The 25,625-nt window shown below is 38.7% G+C and overlaps 1 protein-coding gene across 1 annotated transcript in view; it reads right to left on the bottom strand.

Annotated features, from left to right (window-relative positions):
• Nucleotides 1-20,699: 20,699 nt before the first annotated feature.
• Nucleotides 20,700-25,625, bottom strand: part of kcnk3a (potassium channel, subfamily K, member 3a) — a 46,659-nt gene continuing 41,733 nt past the window's right edge. Inside the window, exon 2 of the mRNA XM_063496253.1 lies at nucleotides 20,700-23,205. Within this exon, the coding sequence (XP_063352323.1) occupies nucleotides 22,280-23,205 (926 nt within the window). The 3' untranslated portion in view covers nucleotides 20,700-22,279. The remainder of the gene's footprint in view (nucleotides 23,206-25,625) is intronic.

Below are 25,625 nucleotides of genomic sequence, written 5' to 3'. Positions count from 1 at the left end.
TTTATTAGAGTTGTAGCTGATTTTTCAAAACTTACTGTGGCCTTGTCGAAAATTCCTACAAGTGTCTCTCTTTCATAGAGTCCAAGTTTGCAGCTGTTACAGCGTTGCACTCGGCAGCCATAAATTAATTAACAGTAAATGAATAAACATATAAGCAATCACTTTAACCTACACCATGCTGTTATTAAATTATGCCATTGCTGGACATGTTTGAGTTTTCCCAGTCTGCAATTGTAATTTTTTCTGTTCAGTGTTTACTTTGATTTCTGTTATGAATCTTATGCATAAATTCAGTAAGGAAGATCTGTAATCGCTCATCTGCCTGCTTTCCTGGGTCTTCGGCTGCTTTTCTTTGTAACTTTTTGGCTTTCTTTTTTATAACATAGAATATGTTAACATCTTCAAACCATTAATTAGGCTGTGCTTTGTTTTACTGCTCACTATACCTGAGCGAAACTGCAAAAGGTCACAAAATCTAACTTGACCTTGAAAATAATAATCTACAGGGTTGAAGATGAAGCTGACTAAAAACTTCATTTCCTAGATTCACCACTTGAGGCTGGTTCTAAACTTAATTTAACTAAATTTACAGTACTTACAGTGTAGTACAAGACATAAGCTAAAAAACTAAATGACACCTTCATAACAAGTTTACAGGGAATGAGCTTTAAGTCATTCACCTGTTTAAATTCTATGAAGGCTTAAAATTATGATTGATTAAGGGTGTAGCTTCTATAAGGATGGCAACAGGTTGGTGCAGACACAGCCGACTGTACCCGCTAGGTCTTTGCTACATCTCAGAAGTTCAACTCTCTGAACTGGACTCGAAGCAGAGATATCCGCGTCACTGTGTCACACCCACACTCTGTGAATGCACTTTGATAACCAAGCTAGAGAGAATTCACCACTCCGCTCTGTTATCCAAATACGGAAACGTCTTGAAAACAAACAAACAAAAGAAGCTGCTTATGGCAGGGTTCAAACCACAAACCAATAGCTGATATCATATTGCACAGTCTCCTGGCAGTTTCATGACTTTTACTCTACTCTTTCATCCTTCTGGGAATGAATATTAAAAAATCTTTCATGTCCCTGGACACAGTTTCTCATGTGAATGGACTGTAATGTACTAATCTGTGCCAATGCACGTGAAATTAATACATTTTACGTTTAAGGGGGTAAAAAGCTCTGCATTTGGAGGCAGATGGGGTTAGCAATGATCATACCACCTCCCAGCTACCTGGTCAGGGTTCGGCAATAAAAACTACTCGGGTTCAGAAAAATCACTTTTCCACATTTTTCAAAACTTTTTTCTTGGTTGCCATGGTGAGGTATATCCTCTCTGGACAACATATCTGCAGCAGAAACAAAATCTACTTCCCACTTAAACACATTAGTTTTAAAGTGAAGCTGAAAAAACTGTAACAAGAACTTAAACTAGATTTAAGTAAAACTGCCCAGTGGGTAATATTTGAATATATTTATTCATGTATTAATAAGCATATCACTAAAAGCATATAGCTTTATCTCTAATGAAAACAGAACCCCAAGACCCAGGTTTACCTGCTATACCTGCCAAAATTCATGGAGTTCAGCATAATTCAGCACTATGTGCATCGCGTTTCACTTAAGTTGTTTTAAAGCTTGGGCCTTCACTTACCTTATCTTAGTAAGTACAGGCCTCTGAGGAAAAAATGTCGCCCACTGCTGGTTTATGGTGTTTCCTATGTACAGTTTATGGCAGCAAAATCTGTTTCTTTGAAGTCTTTGTGAACTGTAACGGGAAAAGAAAAAGGCCTAGCACACGATAAGGGCTGGCTGTTTAAAATAAGCGACTGGAGGCGTAATCTTCTGCCTAATGTGTCTTTTTCAGTTGTTTTAAGGACAGAAAAGTCTAACATTTTCTTAACTTTTTATGTAAAACACAGAAAAAAAAACAACTTGCATTGTACCTGCACTTACACTGTAAAGATTGACTGCTGGAGCCATATTGATTAAATTAATTGAATCAACAGATTGGATCAGCAGTACCACTGTTTGTGTATTATCCAATACAGAAACAGAATGAATGAATTTATTTGCTTTTGTCTGTATTTTCATTTTCTTTCAGCACTATCACTTAATCAATCCCTTAACCCTATCACCTTGTGGAAATCCATACCAATTTTGCCACAGTCAATAAGTAGACTAATGAACTAGTTTGAGCGGGGCCCCGACAGAATATATAAGTGGTCTCATTACTTTATGGAGCTATAGGAATATGTTGTGATGCAGGCTGTGACCTCATTTAAGAGCCAGAAATAAACCAGAAATAGAAAGATTAAACGCTATATTTATCTCCAGGTCATTTTGTCTACTGGGACAGTATCAATCGTTTTTATTGTCTGTTACCTAATCCAATAATTATAACAGGAAAAATAAGACAAAGCAAAGACTGAGCCCTCCCCAGGTGAAAGTAGTTTTAACTTTGAGCCTTCCTTCACATGCAGTGGGCTCGGGTGAAGTGGATCGACGCAGCCTCTCTTGGAATCCATTTACAGTCCTCAAACAAAGCTCACCTGGATGAATGAAGTGTAAACACAACCCTGCATGTGCACTGCTTTCTGTGCGGCTGAACGTAATGGCTTAGACAGCTCTTTCTCGACCTTCGTGGAACAGGCCAGGAATCATTGTGAATCATTAAAAACAATAATAACTGCTATTCCCAACACAGACAGACATATTCCCACAGGGTCCTCTCACTGTCTGGGATGAATGGTTTGTTAACGTGGAACTGGAAAGAACATCAGCTGGAGACCATCACGACTCGTATGCTGCTGACATACAGTACTCAGTAACTCAGCTTTAGTCATGAAGAGGCTGTTGTATGACACTTGATGTAAAGGACAGACCTCTTCATCTCTTTCACAGTTTAAAACATGTAAATGAGGCAAATGTGTCTCTGTGGACTGAACTGCAAGTTTTTTTTTTAACTACTGAGCAGTGGTACCCTGATACATACTTTTAAAACTTTTAGAGTAAATATAAACTGCTAGTGTTCTTTTTTAAATATCACTTGATCTGTTAAAGTGGATGCCTCTCTTATAATTAGTATTACTACCACTCAGACCATCTCTACATTCACTTGGTAAACTACAAACTATTTTAGCATTTTTTAAACTTTTCAATAATGAAACTTTATTGTTTGTCCATCACTTCTCACTTCATTTACTCAAGTAATGTGAATGTATTGATACTTTAACTATTTCTACATCGTTTTGCTTTCTACTTCTGCTCCACTTTCTGCTAAGATCTTTAAAACTTCAGCAACTTATTTCTTTCTTTTTTTTTTGCAGTTTTCTGCAGGAGGTGTCTTCTCCTCTTCTTCTTCGTAAAAGGGAGTTCTTCCTCCCCCCTGTTGCCCAGTCCTTGCTCATTAGAGATTGTCTGATGTTTGGGGGTTTTTCTTGCCATTGTAGGGTGTTTACAATATAAAGTGCCTTGAGACAGTTGTTGAGATGAACTGGACCTAGAATTAAAGATAATAAAATATAAATTTACTAAGGTATTGTGTTTTTGCTCTACAAAGTCTTGTGACAAACTACGGGGGCAATCCCAAAAGTAAGGTCTCCTATTTTTATTTAGAAATTCAAAAAAACATTTATTTTCTATAATATTTACATAATTTCAAAGGTTGAAGAATTATTTATTTTTCTACATAATCGCCATTTCAGTCGATGCATTTTTGAAGACGCTGTGGAAGTTTTTGAATGTCCATGTCATACCAGCTCGCTGCCATGTCCTTCAGGAAGCATTGAGCAATCAACTTGTTGCCGTTTGTTCGCCATGAATTACGACCAGCTCCAAACTCTCTACACCACTCGCGAACGTCAGTTGGCGGTGAATTTCAGCCAGTTTACGCCTTTTGCGTTCAAAAGTCGAATAGCTTCGCACTTGGCGTTCAACCGGAGCTCCATTTTCAAGGGCTGCCAAGCCAAGATTGAGCATCCCGGTGAAGCTTCGCATGCTTGTTTGGGAATGGAGGAAGCACCAATCACAACAGTGTGGCCAACAGCCGTACGAACAGTTTCTCTACGTCCCCACCGCTTTGGAGACCTTACTTTTGGGATTGCCCTCTTACATACACCCTTACTGCTCCATTGGCATCAAGATGGTCAGTAGCAGCCAGGTGCTGTTAATCAATTCTACTTGAAAAACTGATAATCAGGAAGTGTGAGCACCTCTATGAAAGCAGAAGTTTTGGCAGTCTGGTCTGGATTTAGGTGCACGTTAACATGATGCCACAATCTTTCCAGCAAATTCACATCAAGGTCAGGCTGTGCAATGTTCACAGGCCTCGGTTAAATGCTAAAGTTCATACAAGTACAATTTAAAAAAGACTGAAAGTAGGTTTTCCAGAATAAATCCTCTTCCCAGCAGCGATAAATAATTTTGATTCAGTTACTTAGTAAAAGTCATACTTTTACTTTAGGTTAAATAGCTAAAGACCATGCCAGTCTTTCTACTGCTGCTTCAATGGAGTTTATTCTTTAGTAGCGGGTCTAAAATACCACTTTTGTATTTGCCACTGTATTTGATGGAGTTGGTTCCGCCTTTCTTGAAGTACCATCTGTACGGAGGCACAGGACTGCACATCAGCATGAAAGTTTCACTCAGTGTTTCCCACAATCCATTTATAAGTGAAATGATATATGATTCTGATTTAGCCAATTAAATTCAACATATTTATGTTATTTTTAGAAAAATGTCAGTGTCATTTTCCTTAATATTGAGTGTAGTTAGTTGCGCTTATAGTATGGTTTATCTTTTAAAAAATACGGTTTAGACTTGTGCTTTAGTTGTGTTGTAGAGTCTGTCTGACATTGTTTAAACATCAGTTTATTGGACTGAAATTTATTGCATGTGGGTTGAATACTGAGAATGGAAAATACAACAGATACCATGAATTGTGCAGAAGAAGACTTCCAGACAGAGCCACGCTTTTAAATATCATTCTTTCCATATTAGAAATCTTATGAGTGAGTGAAAGGTCAAATAAACGCAGAAGTTAATTCAAGAACAAAGGTTAAGTTTCCACTTTGGAACTCTAGGAAGCCTATTTAAACCTATTTAAATGTCTGAGGCATTATTCACTGCTTTTGCATGTTAGAGCAGGGCTAACAGCAACACATGTGAGATCAGAAATCCATCCATATTTGGCCGTGGGTACAGATTCTTTGTCTGAAGGCGAGTTGCGATAATCTGAGTTGGCCACTTTCATAACCAGGACTAAATCATAGAGGACAGGCTTTAATATTATCTTTTCTGACAGATTACAGTAAAGTGTGTTCAGTGCAAATTAGAAGTAAAGTTTTTGCGAAATTTCATGTTTTTTGTAATGGCACACAAACTAAAGGTTGTGTCATTTCCTCTCTCACAGCAAATTTACTGTTTGGTTTGCACATTTTTAATAAAATGCTGCATATTTTAAAATAACAAAAAAAACCCAAATCTCTGACACAGACAGTCCTGACCTGTGACCCTCTGTCTCGCCTGTCCACTCGTCTTCTCTAATATCTACTGTATCAGCAGCACAGCAGGACAGTTGTCGTGATTATGTATCAGCCACTGAGAGATGTCACTGGTTATGCAATCTCTCTCCAGCAGTGCTCATTGTTCTAGTAGCTGGAACCGGGGCTCTCTCAAGTCCCTGAGTGACCTGAAGAGGCCCTTGAGCAAATAGTATTTAAAGAAAATCCACCCTCTGGTTTCCACATGAGGGATTGGATTTGTATTATTCGCCTTTATTTTGCATCAGATCCACTTCACATTAAGAACTCAGAGGTGTGGTGCTGTTTTGGGCTAATCATGTATTATGAAGCCATTATTTGATTTTAATTGGCTCTTCTTATGAGAACACACTTGACAGTCCTCTCTGATCTGCAGTGGGAAATTAGAAAATTCAATTACTAACTTCCTCCCTGTCTGTCTGCTGTTTGTGCATTTTAAAATAAATATGACTACTTCATACTTCAGCAACACTTGGGCGATCCTTTTAAAGTAATTTTTTGGAGCCCAGTTTCTGGTGCTTGGCAGCCATGGTATTTTGTTTGATATTTGGATTGTGATTTTGCACCATTTCACCAATTTCAAACTCATAAAGTCACACTTCTTTTTAAAAATTTAATATGAAGTTGCCTCCCCTGTTTGTCATGATCGGTTTGTGACTGATGGGGGCTTATCCGGGATTAGGGTGCAGTGCCTCTCAGTAGTTTTAATATTGCTGATTGTTGTTTGTTTGTTTTTTTTGGGGGGGGAGTTCTCAGTGGCTGAAAGGGTGATGCTTAGATCCTCTTTTTTGAATGCGGAAGCTTCATCAAAATCTGAATCCTTATAAAAAAACGCTGAAGGCTCAGAGTGTCCATTTAACACTGTGACATTTTGATGAAGTAATAGAAATATGATTGTGTCATATGGGTTTGTTGTTTTTATTCGTAATCCTTAACAGTGCTGTAGGACAGGATTATGTGTGATTGCAGTTAGTACATCATTATTCACTGCCTAGAAATAGGTTATATTTTCTTTGTTCCTGATATTAAATCAGCACTGCATATGGATTTCAGTCACATCAGCTCATATCTGGACTGATTATCTAACCAACGAGGTGCTTCACAACATGGCTTGGGTGTTCAGTGTACAGAAGGGCCTGGCCAATTTTCCTGCAGATCTTCTTGGAGGACACCTAATCACAAGTGACACAAGAGCAGCACTGCAAATTTGATCTTAATCCATCATGAAGTCAGAAACATTTCCAAGGCTCTCAGCGGAGCTTTCTAGAGAAAAGGGCGCAACTGAAATTATGTTATGAAGGCTGTGATATGACACCCATTTCACCCATTTACATACGGTAAAAGTGAAAAAGAGCAAAAGTGGAAAAAAGACTGTATTGATACCAATCTCCCAGAGGGCAGAGCTGAGAGCAGCTTGTTTGCGTGCAGGTTTTCCCTGTCGCTCTAGCATGTGGTGCTCCGCTTGTCACTGAATGTCAGATTTTGTTGACCTTGAAGAATGTGCAAGCATATTTTACTGCTAGATGTTAAGTCCCTACTCGGCACTCTCTCGGTTTCCACACCAGAAGTTATCTCCTAATTCAAAAATGTGTAAATTAGAACTGTGATAAAATGTGGCAAGGATGTTAAACACACATACACAAACTTTTTCTTTATTTATTTTTGGCTGTCAAAGTGGAGTTGAGTTTCCAAGGTTGACATATGACAGAGATTCCCTGCAGCTCTGTTGTCCACTGTTGTAAAAGCTGGTGTTGCTTTTTCAGTTTTGATCTCAATGCACTGTGACACTGGAGAAAGATTAGAATAGGTAAGGAGAACAAAACATACATCAAGACCAATTTAAATTAAGCTGGATATTAATTCTAACAATATTAGTAGTAAAACTGGCGCTATCACAGTCACAGACTCCTGCAAAAACGAATTAGAGAAGAACATACAAACATGAGATGCTCTAAAACTGATTTAAAATTCTTCCTGCAGCCACAATCTTGAATCGAGACATTGAGTTATTAGCTTCAGGTATAAGGTTTGGTTTGGTTAAATTGATTGCAAAGCCTTCTGTCTCCTCTGATGCATGGTTTTTGATGTTTCATGGCCGTGAATGCCTCTTTTGATCGTGCTGCTGCAGAGCTCTTCTATCAAATCATTCTGGCAAACCTCCTCATTAGTCATTTATTATGTCTGACTTCACACAGACCCACTGACACCAGATACTTTAATCAGCAAAAGTCTCATATGTGACTACACATATAGGCTTGTCTGCTTGTTAAGAATGATATGATTAGCCAAGCATGGATCTAAATGCTCCTTCAGCTCCCAAAAGCAAACAACCGCAGAGGCACCTCGAGTCCAGCTTCGTTTAACTCTAATAAAGTGATCAGTATGGCTGTTCTCCCAGGTGATGCAATCAAGTGTACCATCCAGGGTACCACAGAAAAGGGGATTTAAGAGGTTAGTTAGCAGGAAGTTCGATAGCTGTCACTGTGAATACTTGGGACAAAAACAAAGATGAAAACCCAAATAGCAGTAAAGTTTTGGAAAGCTAGTAAAGATAAGCGACATATAATAGTCTTTGAATCTGTGGCTAGCTACAGTATATTAGGCTAATATAAACTCAATAGCTGTCATGGTCCTGGATTTTCAGATTTGGTGTTTGTTGTAGTTACGTCTTGTTGTTTTATGTTTCCAGGTACTCAATTTGGATCCTTTAGATATTTTTTGTTCATAGTTTTGCTTCTAATTAGATTTTTATTTTAGTTTTTGTTACAGATGTCATTTGTGGTTCCTGCTTATCCTCTCTGTAAATTTAATATTTCTGTGTCTCCTTGTTTGTTATAGTCAATCATTTCCTGTTAAACTTTGTTTCGTAGTTTGGTCTTACTTTTACTTTGACCTCCTGCTCTGTTTCATTGTCTAGTATGAGTTCAGTTGTGTTACAGGTGTTAGGACTTACCCTCTTCTTTCCATTTCCCTACCTTCATTTATATAAACAGTCCAGTCTAGCTCCTCATCTATTGTCTCTGACTTTAGTCTGAGGAGCAGTGTTGGGCAAGTTACTTTGAAAAAGTAATTAATTATAGTTACTTCTTCAAAAAAGTAACTGAGTTAGTAACTGAGTAACTGTTTTTTGTTTTGTTTTTTTATTTTTTGGTCATAAGCAGAGAGTGCTTGCTAGCGCTGTCCTTAGACAGTAAACGTGGCAAAACTATTCAGGAAAAAACGCCGCGTATATATTGTTTATCATGACTGGTTTTACGTGGTCTATCAACACAATTTAAAACTGGTATATATATCACCTTGTTGCTTTGTCATCATAAAGTGGTCGTATGATTAGCGTACCACGACTTTATTCTTCTTCAGCCAAACAGCAGCACTCATGCGATTGTTTTGCCCCCTTAGCTCCAGGTGTTGTGCCAAAAAGTGATCGTCTACCAGAAGGTGATTGCCGTCCGCGGGAGCGCGCGCAGCTGCTTAAAGCTGCAGCACCCAGATTACTTACGTAGTCAGCTACTTCCGTGCAACTGATATAAGGTGTGGTAAGCTGAAGACAGCTTCAACCGTCTGTTTGTTGAAAAATAGTAACACTACCGCACCGCATTTTCTTGTTAGTTACGGTAACAGCGTTGTAACAATAGGAATAGTAATTAGTTAGATTACTCGTTACTGAAAAAAGTAACACCGTTAGTAACACCGTTATTCCCATCACTGCTGACGAGTCAAACAATGTGAAGAATCTTATGGATTAAAAAAACCCAAAACAAACAAATCCTAATCTCAAATCAACAGCAACACTTTCTTAAACCTTTGCAATTAAAGAAAATGTTAAACACAAATATCTGCAACTATCTAAATAAACAGAAACACTTCAACACAAGACCAACTTGAAAGTAGCCTCTATTAGACTACTCGTATATGAATTTTGCCCTTCACTCTAGTCTAGTCTGCCACAACTGCCAGACATTCCTTTTATTTATTTATGTATTTACCTGTGTCTATTGTGAATTTGAATGCAGACAAGTTTTTTTTTCAATCAACCTTTTCTCCTATTACTATTGGTAGAATTCCAACCAGAGTATGGCTATTCATTTTGACAGATTTATATTAATCAGATTAAGACAATGTTCTCTCAATGGCCTTCTGTTGTCCCAAACGTGATTCAAAAGATTTAAAAGCTACCATGACTTAAATAAAAATATATATTTCTATTTTACAGTCTATAGCAGTACAGTCCACAGCATGCATCTTAGGCATGTTTCCTGATGTGAATGTGTGAATGACGTCAAACTGTCCAATCAAATTCATAAACAAGGCAGGTAATCCATATCAGTTGGTCAGGGATGCACAAAAGTGCACACGAGGAGCGAATTCAAAGCTCCAACTGAAACTTGGTCTCACACCCTTGTGACTGAAAAACATTCAGTCTGTCCATAGACTCCCATTTGCACGGCGTCCATACAAGGAAGTTGATACATAATTATATTAGACAAAATAACTTAACACGTAATGCAAGGAAATCTGACCAGAAAATGAATTGTGCAGGCAACCACATATGTTGTATGAGCAAACTGTACTTATTTATAATGTATGTTGTATTTTTGTTTGTGATGGATATTTTTCCTTGCAATACTTTTCTAAAAAGTAATCCTTTTAGGCATAATCGCTTAAATAAACCTACATAAAGTGTAACCACTCCATGCTGGGTGCAGACTAGGCATCATAGTTCATGCAGCTTTTATGGTTTCACTGCAGTGAAATCAGTAATATTGCTCTGAAAGCTCTGCCCCATTCTCCTGCTTGTTCTCGTTTCAGTTGCAGCTTCAACCGATCAGAAGAACATCCCAGCAAGTGCCAAGAGCTTGACTGGACAGAAAGCTGGGCTCATGACAGAAGTCGTGCAAGCAGAATGATTTCTGCAAAGATAGGAACGTTGGGGGTTGGGGTTGACTGTACCAGACTCAGCAGCGGCAGAGCCAGGGGTCATAGTTATATAACAGCACTAATGTCAGACCTTCACATAAGATGTGACCCTCCCTAGCATCCCTGTAGCTGAATGCCATTTTCTCTTTACCTAAAAATCACATCACAGCCGCTTCAAACCAGCCCTGCTGTCCTGCTGATTCAGGTGTAAAATGAGCATGAAACCAGCCAATGTGTTTTGACTTCAAAGAGAAAGTTCTTTTTTTTTCTTCTTTTTTGAAAATGTGTAGCATTAAATTCTGTCTGTGATTTTTGAGGCACTTACTTGTGACTGATTTTGACAGATAGGTAACACATGCACATCTGTACATGGATTCTTACAATTATTGATTTGCCAAGAAACAACGATTCATCAGGAAAGGAGGAAAGAGAAATAGCAAGCCAGAGTTATCATCTTGTTTACTCACGACAATGACGAGCATGTCATTATTTCATGTGCTGAAATACACAGAAAAGCTCCAGGTGTTGGTGGGAGGAATGAAAATGCTGTGAGTCTTTGTGCAATCTTGATTTTTAAATGACTCCCACTGAAAAAGAGCTTGTGAATTTTCCCTTGTTTTACTCTCATTATTTAAAAAAAAAAAAACCAACCTCTAACTGCTATATAATTTCATCTGTCTTGACCTTTTCAGCAAAGTAACCTAAACTAGCCCGCACAGTCAAGTGACAAAAAATACTAGGCTTCTGTAGTTATTTTTTGTATTTAGAACATTTGTTGTGATGACAAAGAGCAAAAGAGTTTGTTTTACATTTGAAAAAAAAATCATTTAAAAAGCTTTGAAATTTCAACTGATATAAAATCCTCTTTGATTTTCTGAATAGTATTTAGTATTAACGAGAGCCGGTGTTGTATTGAATTAAACATCAGTCTGTTTAAACTAATGATGTTAGCAGTGTCATCATTGGTTAACTGTCACAGCTGCTGTCAGCAATCAATAAACTGGTAACAGCAAACAGCCTGAAGAAAGACAAGGCAATTAAGGTAACCCTTCTGTTATGAATAAACAATGCAGAATTTTTCATTCAGTTCACTTATTATATCAATTGAAGACCACAGAAAGTCAATGAAATTCAGAGACAACAAGAATTAACAGGTGGAATAAGTGTGGGCGACTCAAAAGTAAACTTTCACAACTTTGAGACAAGTGACTACTAGTGAGAGCAAAGGATACTGCTGACTGACAAATGACAGGGTAGCAAATACATTACTTAAACAGACAGAGCCTGGATCCAACTACCAGCTACAAAGCAATGCTGACGATTAAATTACTTCCTATGTGGACTCCCCTTTAAACTTTCCTTTAATGGCCCCCGGTTGGCTAACACATTCCTGATGAGTTTAAGGGCAGAGTATTTCGTTTCAGATCAACTTTATTAAAATGTTAAGTCCAATTTATGCTTTTTTTTGTCGCTGTACCTTGTTTCAGAGAGGATTATGGATTTATATGGGGCACACTCTTGGCTCATCTTGAGGCTTCCAAACTGGACTTCAGAAGCCAACTGGTAACGTCACAGTAGCTACGTTTGTCATTTACAGACCTTTTGCGGCCATGTGACAATTAACCACATGACATCAACTTGTCAATTATTTGTGGGCATCTAACAGTCATGGTGACAATGTAAAATCAAGTGAATAATGCTGCGTTCCAGGAACTTGCGTGTCAAATGTAGCGTTTTCCAGAAAAGTGAGGAAAAGCAAGATTTGTTTTGTTTTGTAAGATAGCTTTTTGGTGTACCACCAAGCAAGAACCAGAAGTCTCCAGCAACTAGTCAGTTGGGGAATCTCTTGCAAGCAGCTGTTGTTTTTACCACTTCCAATATGGTGGATAACTCTCAAGCAATGTGGCATGACATCACAAAATAAATCTTCAATGCTGTCTGTAGTTATAGCTTGTTTGTTTAACCATTAAGGAAGTAGGAATTCAGTTAAAACCCACCTCACCTAAGCTAACATGCTACAAATCCTTTTTTGTCCTTTGGTTTATGGAAGGCTTCAACACAGTCAGTCAGTGAGTTTGGTTTGACAGATGTTGTTGCCTGTGGACAGAGCCAGGCAGACTGTTTCTCCTTTTGTTGACAGTTTTTATGCCAAACTGAGCTAAGCTAACTTGCAGCTGGTTACATCCTCTCAAAGACTAGGCAATCAAAAGTCAAATGTCACGTCAACATACTAATTAGACCATTAAATGAACAACTGTTAAATAAATAAACAGCTTGAGCACAAAAACTATCACCACCAGGTCCAGCTTGAAATCCTTTTAACCACCCACTGTCCTCTTGAACATATGTCATACATGTACTATATAGCTGTCAACTTCTGAACTTGTCACCTGCCTCCAGTAGTGAACTAGTTAACACATTTGCTTGACAAGGGAAAGGTAGACAATTACAGTCAGAAAAACAAATCTCCTATGGCGTTGTGTCAGCAAGGGCATCCGGCATAAAACCCTGCCAAATAAAGTGTGTGGGGCTACCCTCTGAGGCAAGGGAGCATCCAGAAGTATCTTCTGTGTATAGCTGTCAACTTATCAGTGGCTGTGGATCTGCAGCTCCTATAGGCTGTATGTCAAAGTAGCCTTGGGCAAGATACTGAACTAGGGCTGGGCCATATCATACCGTTCACAGTAATACCGGTATAATGTTGGGCAACGATAGAAAAATGAATTATCGCGATAGAATATGGGTAAAACGCGCATGCACAGTGCCTTTGTTTTCATACGCACACGGCGGAAAAAGCATGGCGGCGAAAGCAGATCGTTGAATGAAACGGATAAACCAGAATTGGTTTGTAAAAATGCTGCAACTTCAGTGGTGTGGAACTGGTTTAGCTTTTGTCCGTCAGATACACAACAAAGCACTATTTTTGGTAGCGCATGCTAGCGGGCCGTCGTTATTACCGTGTTTTTTGGAAAATACGGCACACTTAAAATCAATCCTTTGATTTTTCTGAAAATCAACAGTGCCCCTTATAATCCAATGGGCCTTATATTTGAATTCTGGTTGTGTTTACTGACCTCGAAACGATTTTCTGTGGTACACGGCGCTGGAAAATCTGTCAAATGTTTTAGTACGACTTTGCTAAGCTACGAACCCGGACTGCTTGATGGATTGTCGGAGCATTACGGCTACCGTAGTCAGGAGCCTGGCGGAGTGATACGTACTGTGCTTCAACATAATATTACCGTATTGTGTGTGTATAACCTCTTTTTAAGTTTTGTGGATATTATACATGGTTATGCTCAGGATATGTCGGCCAGTTTCCACTGGAAATGCCTTTTGGTTAAACTGTCAGCAAGGAATTTGCATTTGCACTGTTAAATTTTTATATAACTTTAATGCACATAAAACACCTGCTTGTTTAAGTGAAAATACATTGATGGGGTTTTTTGCACTAATAAAGTTGTGGAGTTGTAAAGTATTTTGTCTAGTGTCAGTTATATCGTCAGTTATATCGTTATCGCAAATTTTCAAATGTATATCGTGATAAATATTTTTGGTCATATCGCCCTGCTCTATACTGAACCCTGATTTTCCCCTGATGCACTCATGGGAGTGTGAGAATGTTAGCTAAAAAGCACTTGTACGAATGTATTTTTGATTGGGTGAATGAAACTTGTAGTAGTGCTACTGGTCAAATAGAGTAGAATATAACTGCCAGGTAATTTACCATGTATTGCTTAGATGGTACCATGGATGCAGTATCTGAAACATCAAGAACTGTCTTCAAGCTAAAACATAAATAAAATGTAGTGATATCAGCATTACTGATAACAGTTCTTCTTCAAGTCAATGATAGGGGTTGTTTGGTAGCTGACACCAAAGTTTTAAGTATTTAAAACATTAAATACCACACGCTGGCTGACAAGAAATTTAAAAAGGACAGGAAAGTGTCTGTAATTTGTAATGTTGACATGTCATTCAGTAATGCACAACAGCTTACTGCTTTTGTCAAAAGAGATGGTTTTCTGCACATAAGAAGACATTTCCTCTCTATGTGATTAACAGCAGGGAGCGGAGTAGGACATTAATGGCATTTTCCACTTGTGAGATAAGGGTCCTGGCAGACGGCTGTATTTTCAGCTTCCTGTGAAAATGAGTTGGCCTCGTGCAATGCAATGCGACTGAGATGTGAGAGGAACTGAATGCTAGACATTTAGTGGTGAACGTACGCCCTCTTCATTTTTATTTATTTCTTTGAATATGCTCTGCCATGCCTGAAAAGGACTCATCCAGATGCTATTCTTTGGAATAATTGTAGTTTATTCTACAAGTTGCCAATCTCAGGAGACAATAGTGACAGCAAATGCGCGAGAACAAGGAAGGAGGTGATAATGTGGAATTGCGTTTTTATAAATGCTGGACAACAAAATATATAAAAAGTGACCAATTTTCAGGTACGAATGCCTTCAGATGTTTTGAGAAATGGCTTCAGTTTGATGGTTTTTTTCTGTGCTGACAGCTCCTTTCAAAAATCAGCGCCTGGATTTCACAGCATGCCGATTATATTCTTGAGTGCAGCGTAGAGCTGCCTTGCAGAGAGGGCATTACTGTTCTGTACCTACTGTCTAATTACACTGTAACATATTTAGTCCACCTGTATTGTCTTAACATGCTGCTCATTTCTAACAATGTTAATGTTATCTGAGGTGAGAAGGATACGTCCTTTTGTAATGTTCATGTAACACAAAAGTATGAACGTAAGTAATGGAAAGTAAGTAATGGTTTAATGTTAGCATCACCTCAGATTGAAGTCTTCTTGTGTTCTTTTTGTGAAGCTTGGCCGTCCAACCATGAAGAACTGCAGCCTGTCAGATGGTATTTGTGTCCTCGAAAAGCTCATAACTCTGTGGATGCTTCCTGTCATATTCTGTAGTTGTGTCCACATTCCTAAAAATACTCATTGGGTTTTGTTTATAAATTTGTCTCCGAATGGCGTTGGTCCATTTCACCAAATAGTGCAGAAATAAATTAGTTGAATGCATCAATGATTAAATACATAGCAAAAACACAAAACACTGAGCATTCAGTGGACATAATGTCAGTATTTCTTTTGTTAATTTGGAAATTACCACAAACATTACATGCAGCGGGATTTTGTAAACCTATGCTTTTTTTTAGACTTTTTTTTTTTTTTTAACAATGATTTCAAACCAGAAACATTCCTCTGAAGCAGTGTGGGGGAAAAAGAAAATTTTACAGTTCAATCGAAAACTTGCTTTGGAGGACACATCGTTCCAAATTGTATATGTAATAGGATCTTATCATTAATACAAATGATTACTTTCGGGAAAAAAATAAAGAGGGCTGGACTTCTCTCAGATGAATCAGTCAGGCAGCAGTTGCCAATAAAGAAGGGTAGAGGACGATAAACATGAGGAAATGGAAAACAATAGGCTAAGAAACTGTCTCGTCAGTAGCACATTTTTGCTTGTTTATTCTTCAAGAAACAATGATGGACCCAACCACAGCACTGTGAGAAATAAATGAAGCAATTATGAAAGGCCAGCTGAGCTCATTATTAATGCTACAGTCACAGCAGGAAACAGTGGTTGGAGACAACAACAAATAAAATTAATGCAACTGTGTGCAGTGAACTTGTGATGTTGTTGCCCTTGAAGTAGTTGATTCAAACACAAGGACCAGGTCTGCAATCCCTTTGAGTTATCTGCCATCTTCAAACCTACTTTGGTGTGTCAAACAGCGATAAAACTCCAATAAGGTGGACTCAGTCCACTATCAGTCAAGTTGATGAATATGCCCAATCAGTTTGTAATAATACAGTGATTATCTGTGCTGAATTCACAGAAGATAAGGTTGTTGCACACCCAGACTCCGAGTGACCAGCTGGTCACCACAACTATTTGTAATTGGTGCTAAAAGCAAAAAAGTTAAATGCAATCACTTGGCAACCACCTGATCTTGGTGGGGCTGAGCCATAAAACATGATGGACGGAAAGTACAGTCTATAATAAACAACACAGTTAAAGTTTAGTGGCTGTACAGTACAGTTTCTGGTACCTATTAAGAGAACACAGCCTGTGCCAAGTCTATCATATCTCCTACATGAGTTTTTGAGACCTCCACATCATCGGTGTAATTTTTAAAAATAAAAATCTAAATCCTAACCTCATTATATATATTTTTTGTTTGCTTGGATGAACAAATAAATTACACCCAAAGAGTGGAGAACACCTAGGACCAGCAAGTATGGTTCCATGATCTCATGAAGAGCCTCAAATACACAATGAAAACAAATACACAAAAAAAGGTGTTGAAAAAGCTCTCACTTTATTCCCAATTCCTGCTTTCCACATCCACGTTTCCCCAAGAGTTGAGTGAGTCAGCGTGGCATAAATTCAGTTATCTGCCCAAATTTAAAAGGGTCCACAATGACGCAGTTTGGAGACAAACTTAAGTAGGGAAGGATGAGATGGTTTGAACATGCGGAGAGGAAGGATGGTGGATTTAATGGGCAAAGGATAGTGAATATCCAGGTGCCAGCCAGGAGGAAACGGGACTTCCATGGGTCTAGTGGAGGAGGGCATGCAGAGGGTTGGTGTAACAGAGGAGGATCCTCCAGCTCTGAGGTCTTTACACTGGCTGCCTGTCCGTCAGAGGATAGACTTTAAAGTTCTGATGCTGGTCTATAAAGCTCTGAATGGTTTAGGACCAAAATACATCAGTGACCTCCTGACCCAGTATGAACCTTCCAGATCCCTCAGGTCATCTGGATCCGGTTTTTTATCAGTTCCCAGAGTCAGAACCAAACACGGAGAAGCTGCATTCAGCTTTTATGCTCCATATATCTGGAACAAACTCCCAGAAAGCCTCAGATCAGCTGAAACACTCAGTTTATTTAAATCCAGGTTGAAGACTCACCTGTTCTCAGCTGCTTTTGAATAAAGCACCAAATCCACACTTTTAAGCTTAAATTTCAAAACTTACATTTTAACTACTGACTTTATCTACTGTTCTGATTTTATCTATTGTTCTGATTTTATCTACTGTTTTGATTTTTGATTTTAAATACTGTTTTGTTTGTTTGTTTGTTTGTTTGTTTGTTTGTTTGTTTGTTTGTTTGCTTGTCTTAATCAATTTTAAATCGTGCTTTTTATTTGTTTTTGTTTTTAATGTCTCTGTAAAGCACTTTGAATCACCTTGTTGTTGAATTGTGCTATATAAATAAACTTGCCTTGCCTTGCCTTGCCTAATAATAGGGTGAGATGGAGGCAGATGATCTGCTGTGGTGTCCCCTCAAGGGAGAAGCCAAAAGAAAAAGACATAACCATTAACAAATTCTCAGGACTAATTATTATTTAAATTGTTTCTTTTTGCAAGCTTTTTTTTAATTACATAATGTATCTATAATCTGAATGTATTACTTATGTCTTAAAGAATGTTGCATTCTCAAAGTGGTCTATGGGTGAGGACAGTAACATAGTACTGGATGGAGAGCCAATGTATGTAGGCCCTGGAAGGCATCCATTGCCTGCAGGACTTGAACCACAACCAGTGACATGGAAGGTGGAGGGAAGGGAAGAACCCAGAAATTGAGACCTAAAAGCAGCTTAGTAAACGTTAATGCCTTTATATAGCCTTTAAATTATCTTAAAAGAATGTAACAAGGAAAAGAAAACCTCTACATCTCTAAATTAGCTGCAGCTTCTTGATTGTGTTTTATATGCTGTGATGTGAACATAAAGACAAGGTATAGAGAAACTGCTGAACCGCAAAGTGGTGCTGAGTGTAGTGCTGCAGGTCAGTACTTGCAGGGTTAAAGGATGGAAAGTAACGAACAACAAGAAGATCTCGGCTGATCATCTGTGCACTTTCTCCTTGGAAGTGGAGCGGAAGAGTTTACGGTTTGCAGCTGTGAAGGTGTGACTGTGACAGTTATATAATAATTTTCAAAACGGATGAATACACTGCAAGTCACCCCATCCTAACTTTGGTTATGTAACATGTCACTGAAGCCTGCACGGCTGAAAAGTTAGTCGTGATGAAAGGACTGGTGGCAGTCAAATACAGATTCAGGGAGTTTTTACAACAATACCATGGGTCACATAGACGGTTTATTATTCATTAAACATAATGGATTTGTCTAAAAATGTGAGGCTTTGTCTACATAGAGTGTTTAAAAAAATCTGGATGTAATCTTTTTTCTGAATACCCATAAAGCCAAAATTGAGATAAAACACAAAGTAGAAACAAAAGTAGGAAAATCTTTGACAACCAAAAATGCTAGAAAACAAATTAAGATAGAAAATGATCATTTCTTTGGCTTAAACAGGAACTAAAGGCCTTTTTTTCCCTGAAGCTAATGCATTTTGTTTATGATGCATTAAATACATATTTTATTAAAGCCATTCTGCATTGAAGCAACTTTAATATGTAAAATATTTTCTCTTTGGGTTTAGACAAAAAGGCTGTTGTGCTGTTAGGAATTTTCAGCTCAATGAATATCTGCACTGTGACTGTTGAGGGCATCTCATTCATTATTAAATCCCTGGAAGGTACAAAGAACGATGAGTGTTGACTTCCCCTGCAATCTATAACACACTGAATGCTGAATAAATGTAGAAAAACATGCATACAGTAGCTGCCCAAGAGGCTGTACCAGAGTGTGTGTAGCAGAGTCTCTTGTTGCTCTAATGCTGGATGATTTGAGCATTTGCTATGAGTTACATTTAACCATATGCACACAGACAGGTGTAGAATTTTTTTTATTGCAGAAAAATTGGGTAATATTTTTTGGGTAAAGTGCTTTCATTTTTCAAAATAAATGAGAGCTTGTCATGCTTAAAACCAAAAAATAAGTCACTATGTGGCGTTGTTAGGGGCACATTTCTAAGCAACTTTATAAAACTTGATACAAAAGCAAAGAAAAGCAACACATAATATCTGTCTTCAGAGGGTGGAAAGGGTTTGGTTATGTTTTCATTTAGACAAATCATCTGAATTGGTAAATTATTTAACATTATCGCAGGAGATTTCCTGTAAACAAACAAAGATTATGTTTACACAGACCGCCATCCTTTAATTGTAAAATAATATTCTGAATGCATTTCCTCACTTATAAAATATTTACATATTTTTAAATATTTAAAATCCCATGTTGTTTACATTTATGTTTAACTGCTAAACAATTTTTTTTATGTCTTTCTAAGCGCGTTTCCATCCTATGGGTGTCATTTAGAATAAAAGCATTGTTGCTAACTTGCTCTTTCTTGATTTTTCATGTAGTTTTCTGTTTCCTTTCATGAAGGTATATTTCTCAACATACATTTATTCAACTACTACATTTATTCAACTACTACATTTTGTTCGGCCAAAGTAACACAAACCTAGGCACTGGTGTGACCAAATATATATTCCCCAAGTGATTGGTTGTTGAATGATGCCACTGGCAGTTACATGGTGAATTTGGTGTCAGAATGGTATATGGTGCTACACCCAGAGCCACTGAGTAAGTCATTTGTGTCGGCGAGCGTTCAGAATTGGGTTTGTCACGCGATGCACGGCAGTGTTTAACAGCAAATTTAAATTAAGTGACAAACTGTCAAATTTTGATAATTATAAATCTATAGCTGCATTGATTTATAATATTACCATACCAGATACAACTGTATATGTGATTACATCAATATGTATACATACAGTAAAATATGTGAGGATGTGTCTGGACACTTAACCAGAGCTGTTGAATAGAATGCATTGATTTGAACTATTATGAGGCTCCATGATCCGCCATTACTGTAACAAAAAAAAAGAAAGAAAAAGGTTCATTGGAGTGAATGGAGATGATGCGACTGTGTAGTCCATTCAATGAAAAAATATGCCTCCACTGCTGTGCACAAAAAAATTGTGTTACATGTATTTTCAAAATAAATGTAAAGCTGAAAAGTATGTTTTGTTGTGTGGATTTATTGGTAATTGAAATGTGTTAGCAGAATTTTCAAGTGATGATGATTCATCTCAAAAATCATGAGACACTGCTCTCCCATATATAAGCTGCCTTTATAGGTTAAAGGTATCAGTACTGGTATCAACACTACTACCTGTATTTACTAGGTATTGGATCGACACCAATATCATGATTAAAAATTAAAATAATACACCAAAAGCATCAAGATCAAATTTAAGACACTGTCCAAGAGTAATAAATGAGAGCCATGTTAATTAAATCATGTTTTATTATAGTTAAAGAAAAAAACATAATGTTAATGTATAGTAACACACAAAGCTGACTGTTCATCACTCGGTTAAAAAGAGATGCTGAACAATGTTAACAGGCATATTGCAGTTAATGAGAACATTCCAGTACAAAAAAAGGATGAAATGTGACACTCTGTAAAGTAAAACCACTAAACTAAAATATAATAAGCTAAAGATTATGTAAGAAAACTCTTTCAGAGAGGACTGAAGCAAAAGTGAGCACTGCATAAAGGCCTCAGCTAGCTGAGCCAAGTGCGTTTAGACGGGGCTGGAGCAAAGACTCCATAAGTGCATGAGGTGCAAACTGTGAGGCCATCAGTAAGTGAGGTGGACGCCTGATATTCTCAGTCATCGGTACTGAATTCAACATTTCTGTGTAGTAAAGTGGGAGGAGTTAATTGGGGTGTATCGCCAACATAATGTGACTCCATTAAAAAAATGGTTCTCTAAGATCCAGTGTATGAAAGCATGTACGACAGTCCTCTAAGGTGCAGCACTGAGTAATGACTTTCCACTACACGTAAGTGAGCTTGCATGCTCTAATTTAGACTATGGGAATATAGTTGTTCTATATGAAAACATATGACAAGCAACATGTACATAAGATAGTTTGATGCACACGAAGAAACTTTGCAAAAGAAATTCACAGCGCTTTGCAGTGAAGTCTGAATGGGCTGTCAGGGAGGCCTTAGTGGTTGAAGACACTGTCGCAGGTTTGATCCCCAAAATGTTCTTCAGCAAACCTGCTCAATCATTCTCAGTCATTTAAGCACCTACACGGTGGTTTAATCTCATGGATGGAGAAAATAAAGTAGTTAGCAGAGCAGAAAGTTTGGTTTAAACTTGAACTGTAGACACACAGGAGACACTGAGATCAATTATCTTTTAAACGTTCACTGAAAAAATAGGTTTTCCCTCAATAACACCTACTAGTGTCCAAATATATACAAGCTTTAATTTCACTGAAGTGACCATACTCCTTACAGCCAAAGATTTATTTTGGAAAATGTGGATTTAAGTTGTTTTTTGTTTCAATAAAATATACCTTGGCAGGGATTTTATACAGTTAGTACACCCTACTCACTCTTAAAAGTGTGTCTCACAGTGTATTTTGTCCCTTTTCATATTCAAACATAAAGTTCCGCCTCATGAGCACAGAAAATACTGAGTTCAATATTAAGATACTCGATATTCAGAGGTGCAGAGAGATGCACGTGGTTTTTTTCCCTGTCTTCTAACAGCAATAGTTGTGTAACGAATGCTTCTAAAACAACCATTAGCGTCATTTCTCTGTAACATCAGTAACAATGTTAGCGCTAAATGGTTTGTGCTTAATTAATGGAAGTTAAATACATGGCTGGAGTCTGAAGGATGCATCCGCTTCAGTGCCAGAAAGAGGCAAGCGTCTAGAGTCCAACATCTCTTCAGGATGCAAATAGAGTTCCCTTGGTGTCCACAACTAATCTCGCACCACAGTAGGAGGGCTCTCCCTCACTTCAAGTGGGACTTCATCTAAATGCACAAAGTCCTCTGGGTTTCTAGATGGAACATCTGCGTTTATTGAGTCTTCTGTAGGTGTTGATGCTGTGCAACCCCGTGGACACTGAGCTGATGCCCGAGTGGCGCTGCAGACTGCACACACAGCCGTTAGAATGAAGGGGATTGGAAAAAGCCTCTCCCTGCTCCATGTAGGTGTCTGAAGTGGAGAGGTCGCGGGGGATGATCATGGGTATGGAGTACTGCAGCTTCTCTCTACTTTTGTACCAAAGACAGGAGCACATGGACTGGAAATGAAGCACCTCAGCGTAAACGTTACGCAGACCCCGGCTTGCCGCTCCGCCTCCCCCGCTTCCTCCGATCGCACTCCCTCCGCCGACACACCCAGAATGCGTGGAGGAAGGAGAGGCCGGATCTATGGAGCAGTTGATGTGTCCGCCTGCCTGACCGTTATGGGCCAGTAGAGCCCTCTGTTCAGCATCCCTCTTCTCGTCCTCGGCGTTCATGGTCATGAAGCGCAGCACTGCTAAGTTGAGGAATGCTCCAATCACGGCCAGACCTGTCAAGATGTAGATGAAACTGAAGGCCACGTACTGCGGCTTCTTCTGCAGAGCGTGCTCATTCTGCAGCGCCACATAGTCCCCAAAGCCGATGGTAGTGAGCGTGATGAAGCAGTAGTAGAAGGCGTGAAAGAAACTCCACCCCTCAAAGTGGGAGAATGCCACTGCGCCCACACATAACGTGCTCATGCAGGATATGAAACCGATGGTCACCATGTTGACCATGGAGACCTCAGTGCGCCTCATTCCAAGGCACTTCTTCAGGCGGTGGAGCAGGTACCTGACAAAGGTGTTGATCCGCTCACCCACGCTCTGGAACATGACCAAGGTGAGAGGGATGCCCAGGAGGGCGTAAAGCATGCAGAACACCTTCCCTCCATCTGTGCTGGGGGCTGCATGGCCATAACCTGAGGGAAGAAGGGAGAAAGAAGCAGGGTTACTGGGGCAGAACTAATTAAATCTGCAGTGCAGAGGACAGGGGTCTGAGAAGAGAAGGCTGGAGGCAGGAAAGATATGAATGATTTGTATTCTCTGAGCAGCTCTTCTGATGAATTCAAAAACCCTTCATTTCACAGCGGCAGTATGCAATTGCAGATGAGAATGCACAGCGGTGTGGCGGGAAGAGCCGAGTATTGATGTCGCGTACAGGAGAGAGAGAGAGCTTGAATAATTCATTGACAATCGGTGTCCGCAGAGTGGCTTCAACTAATGAGTACATTTGCACCTAATTAGGACTCAACATTTTCCAGATCAAATAAACAGGACACCATAGGGTAGTGTGAACATACTGGTCTTTTTGTTTGTTTCTATAACACCACTTTTTGCCCCACAAGGTATAGAAACTCGTCAGCATTGTGGCCATTAACAGTCAAAGCCCCCCCAAAAAGAATCTATGGCACAAAGTATATCAAAAAGTGGGAGACAATTTTCCAGTAATTTATCCCCCATAAAACCGAGAGCAGCTGATAAACCACTTACTGTATAAACATACTGTCAGGGAGATGTGTACTCACTGAAATGGCCTGCAAGCACACACTACCTCCTACTTTATGGCCTGACTCAGAGATTTTGTATCCATACAGAGCATAGAGCTCCCAAATTTCAGGATGTATTTTCAGGTTAATTGTCAGCCTTTTGTGTCATAACATCATCTTCTCATTATTATTGCCCAGCAGGATATGACTCCCTCGCAAGCAACATCATTACAGCGTGAAATATGTTCCCAATACGAGGACCTGTTGCGCGCCGGGGCCGAAAGATGACGTCCCCGATAACAACAGGCTAGGCAAGTGGAACGGGCTGACCAATAGTTGAATGTAATTACTCCTGGGTTGATTTAATTCTTTAGGCTCTGGTTCTTTTGCTGTGCTGATCCGTGCGTTTGAACCATCTGTCTGTCTGGTGCCAAATATGTTTAAAGCTTTCCCCGTTGTGCCGCCAAAATGAGAGTCATTACGACTGATGGATCTCTCAGTAGAAGGAAAAACCTGACCTGTTCTCCGAGTGTGAGGACATCTTGCTTCTTTGTGGCTTTGACTATTTTTAATCTCATCCCCACAAAGAAATTTAGCACATTTTCCAAAGACGGAGAAATTATCTCTGACTGCAGTCTTTTCTAAGTAAGAGACTGATTCTCGGGACAAATGATGACCTTAGGTTGAGCTTAATATCTGCACGGGAGTGCTTTTAAACTTGAATAAAATTAGCGTTCCTGGTGCAGCACACGTACTATTATTCCATCACTTATTGGTCGGGATGGTTAAATAATTTACTTTTAGGTCTTTCAACAGTTTATCCATTAGGCCTGCAATAATTTTTCCAGCTGTTCTCCGTGACTGTTATTTGCTTTCAGCCATTACTTGTAGCAAACTGCTTAAACAGTTTAATAATTTGAATTAACGATTTCAAACATTTAATCTGCACTTTCAGCTGTTTATCCATGTTATCTGGCCAGCTATTTATTCAGTACAATTAGCTCTCTCTTTCAGCCTTCTATTATGTTAATCTTTTAAAAACTAAGTTTGTAATGTTACCTATTAGAACCATTTTTCTCTTGCTTTCTGTAAGCGATTAAAGAGCTAACTAAGCAAACTGGTTGCTGTTTTATAAACCATTTAAAGGACACAACGTAAGTTGTTTGTCTTTTAACTCTCTGTTCCAATCACGCTCCGTTCCTTTGAGGATATTTAAATCATTCTTTTCACTAACATGTTTCAATCTTACTGCTATACCTTGTCCTGTATGCTGTATTCAGTTCTTACAATATATAGTACTATTCAAAAGTCTTGAGTCAGCTTTAATTTCTTTACACTTTGCTTCCATGAAGCCAGGCTTTCCTGTCAAGTCTTTCAAAGTTTTTCTTTGCACACTGGCTCCTTTTTTTTTTCTTTTTTGACACATTTTCAGCCCAATCTTTGTACCTGTAAAAACACAATTTGTTCCCATTGCTTTAGCTGAATATATGAAAAATGACAACGATAACCCAGTTGATTCCCCCGGCTCTTTGGGAATCACCAAAGGGGATTCCCAAAGAGCTGGGGAGCTTCTAGCTAAACTTGGCACACTTGCTGTGCAATGTGTCCTTAAAAATCAGAGGAAACTGGAAAAGTGACGTGGCAGTGAAAGCGGGAGGCCCAAAAAACTTTTGACAACAGATGAACTGTATCTGAAAATTATGACCTTATGAATAAATAGGAAAAAGTCCAGCAGAGACCCAACAAAATACAAGAGAACTGGACTGAAAGTCTGTGGCAACATGTCTTATGTAGTGACGAATAGAAATGTGAAAGTTGTAGTTAACAATGTTTTTAAAATGAAGGAGGATACA

This window comes from Pelmatolapia mariae, linkage group LG15, assembly GCF_036321145.2.
Source record: "Pelmatolapia mariae isolate MD_Pm_ZW linkage group LG15, Pm_UMD_F_2, whole genome shotgun sequence".
Taxonomy (NCBI): domain Eukaryota; kingdom Metazoa; phylum Chordata; class Actinopteri; order Cichliformes; family Cichlidae; genus Pelmatolapia; species Pelmatolapia mariae.
This window is presented reverse-complemented; position numbering and strand designations above follow the sequence as displayed.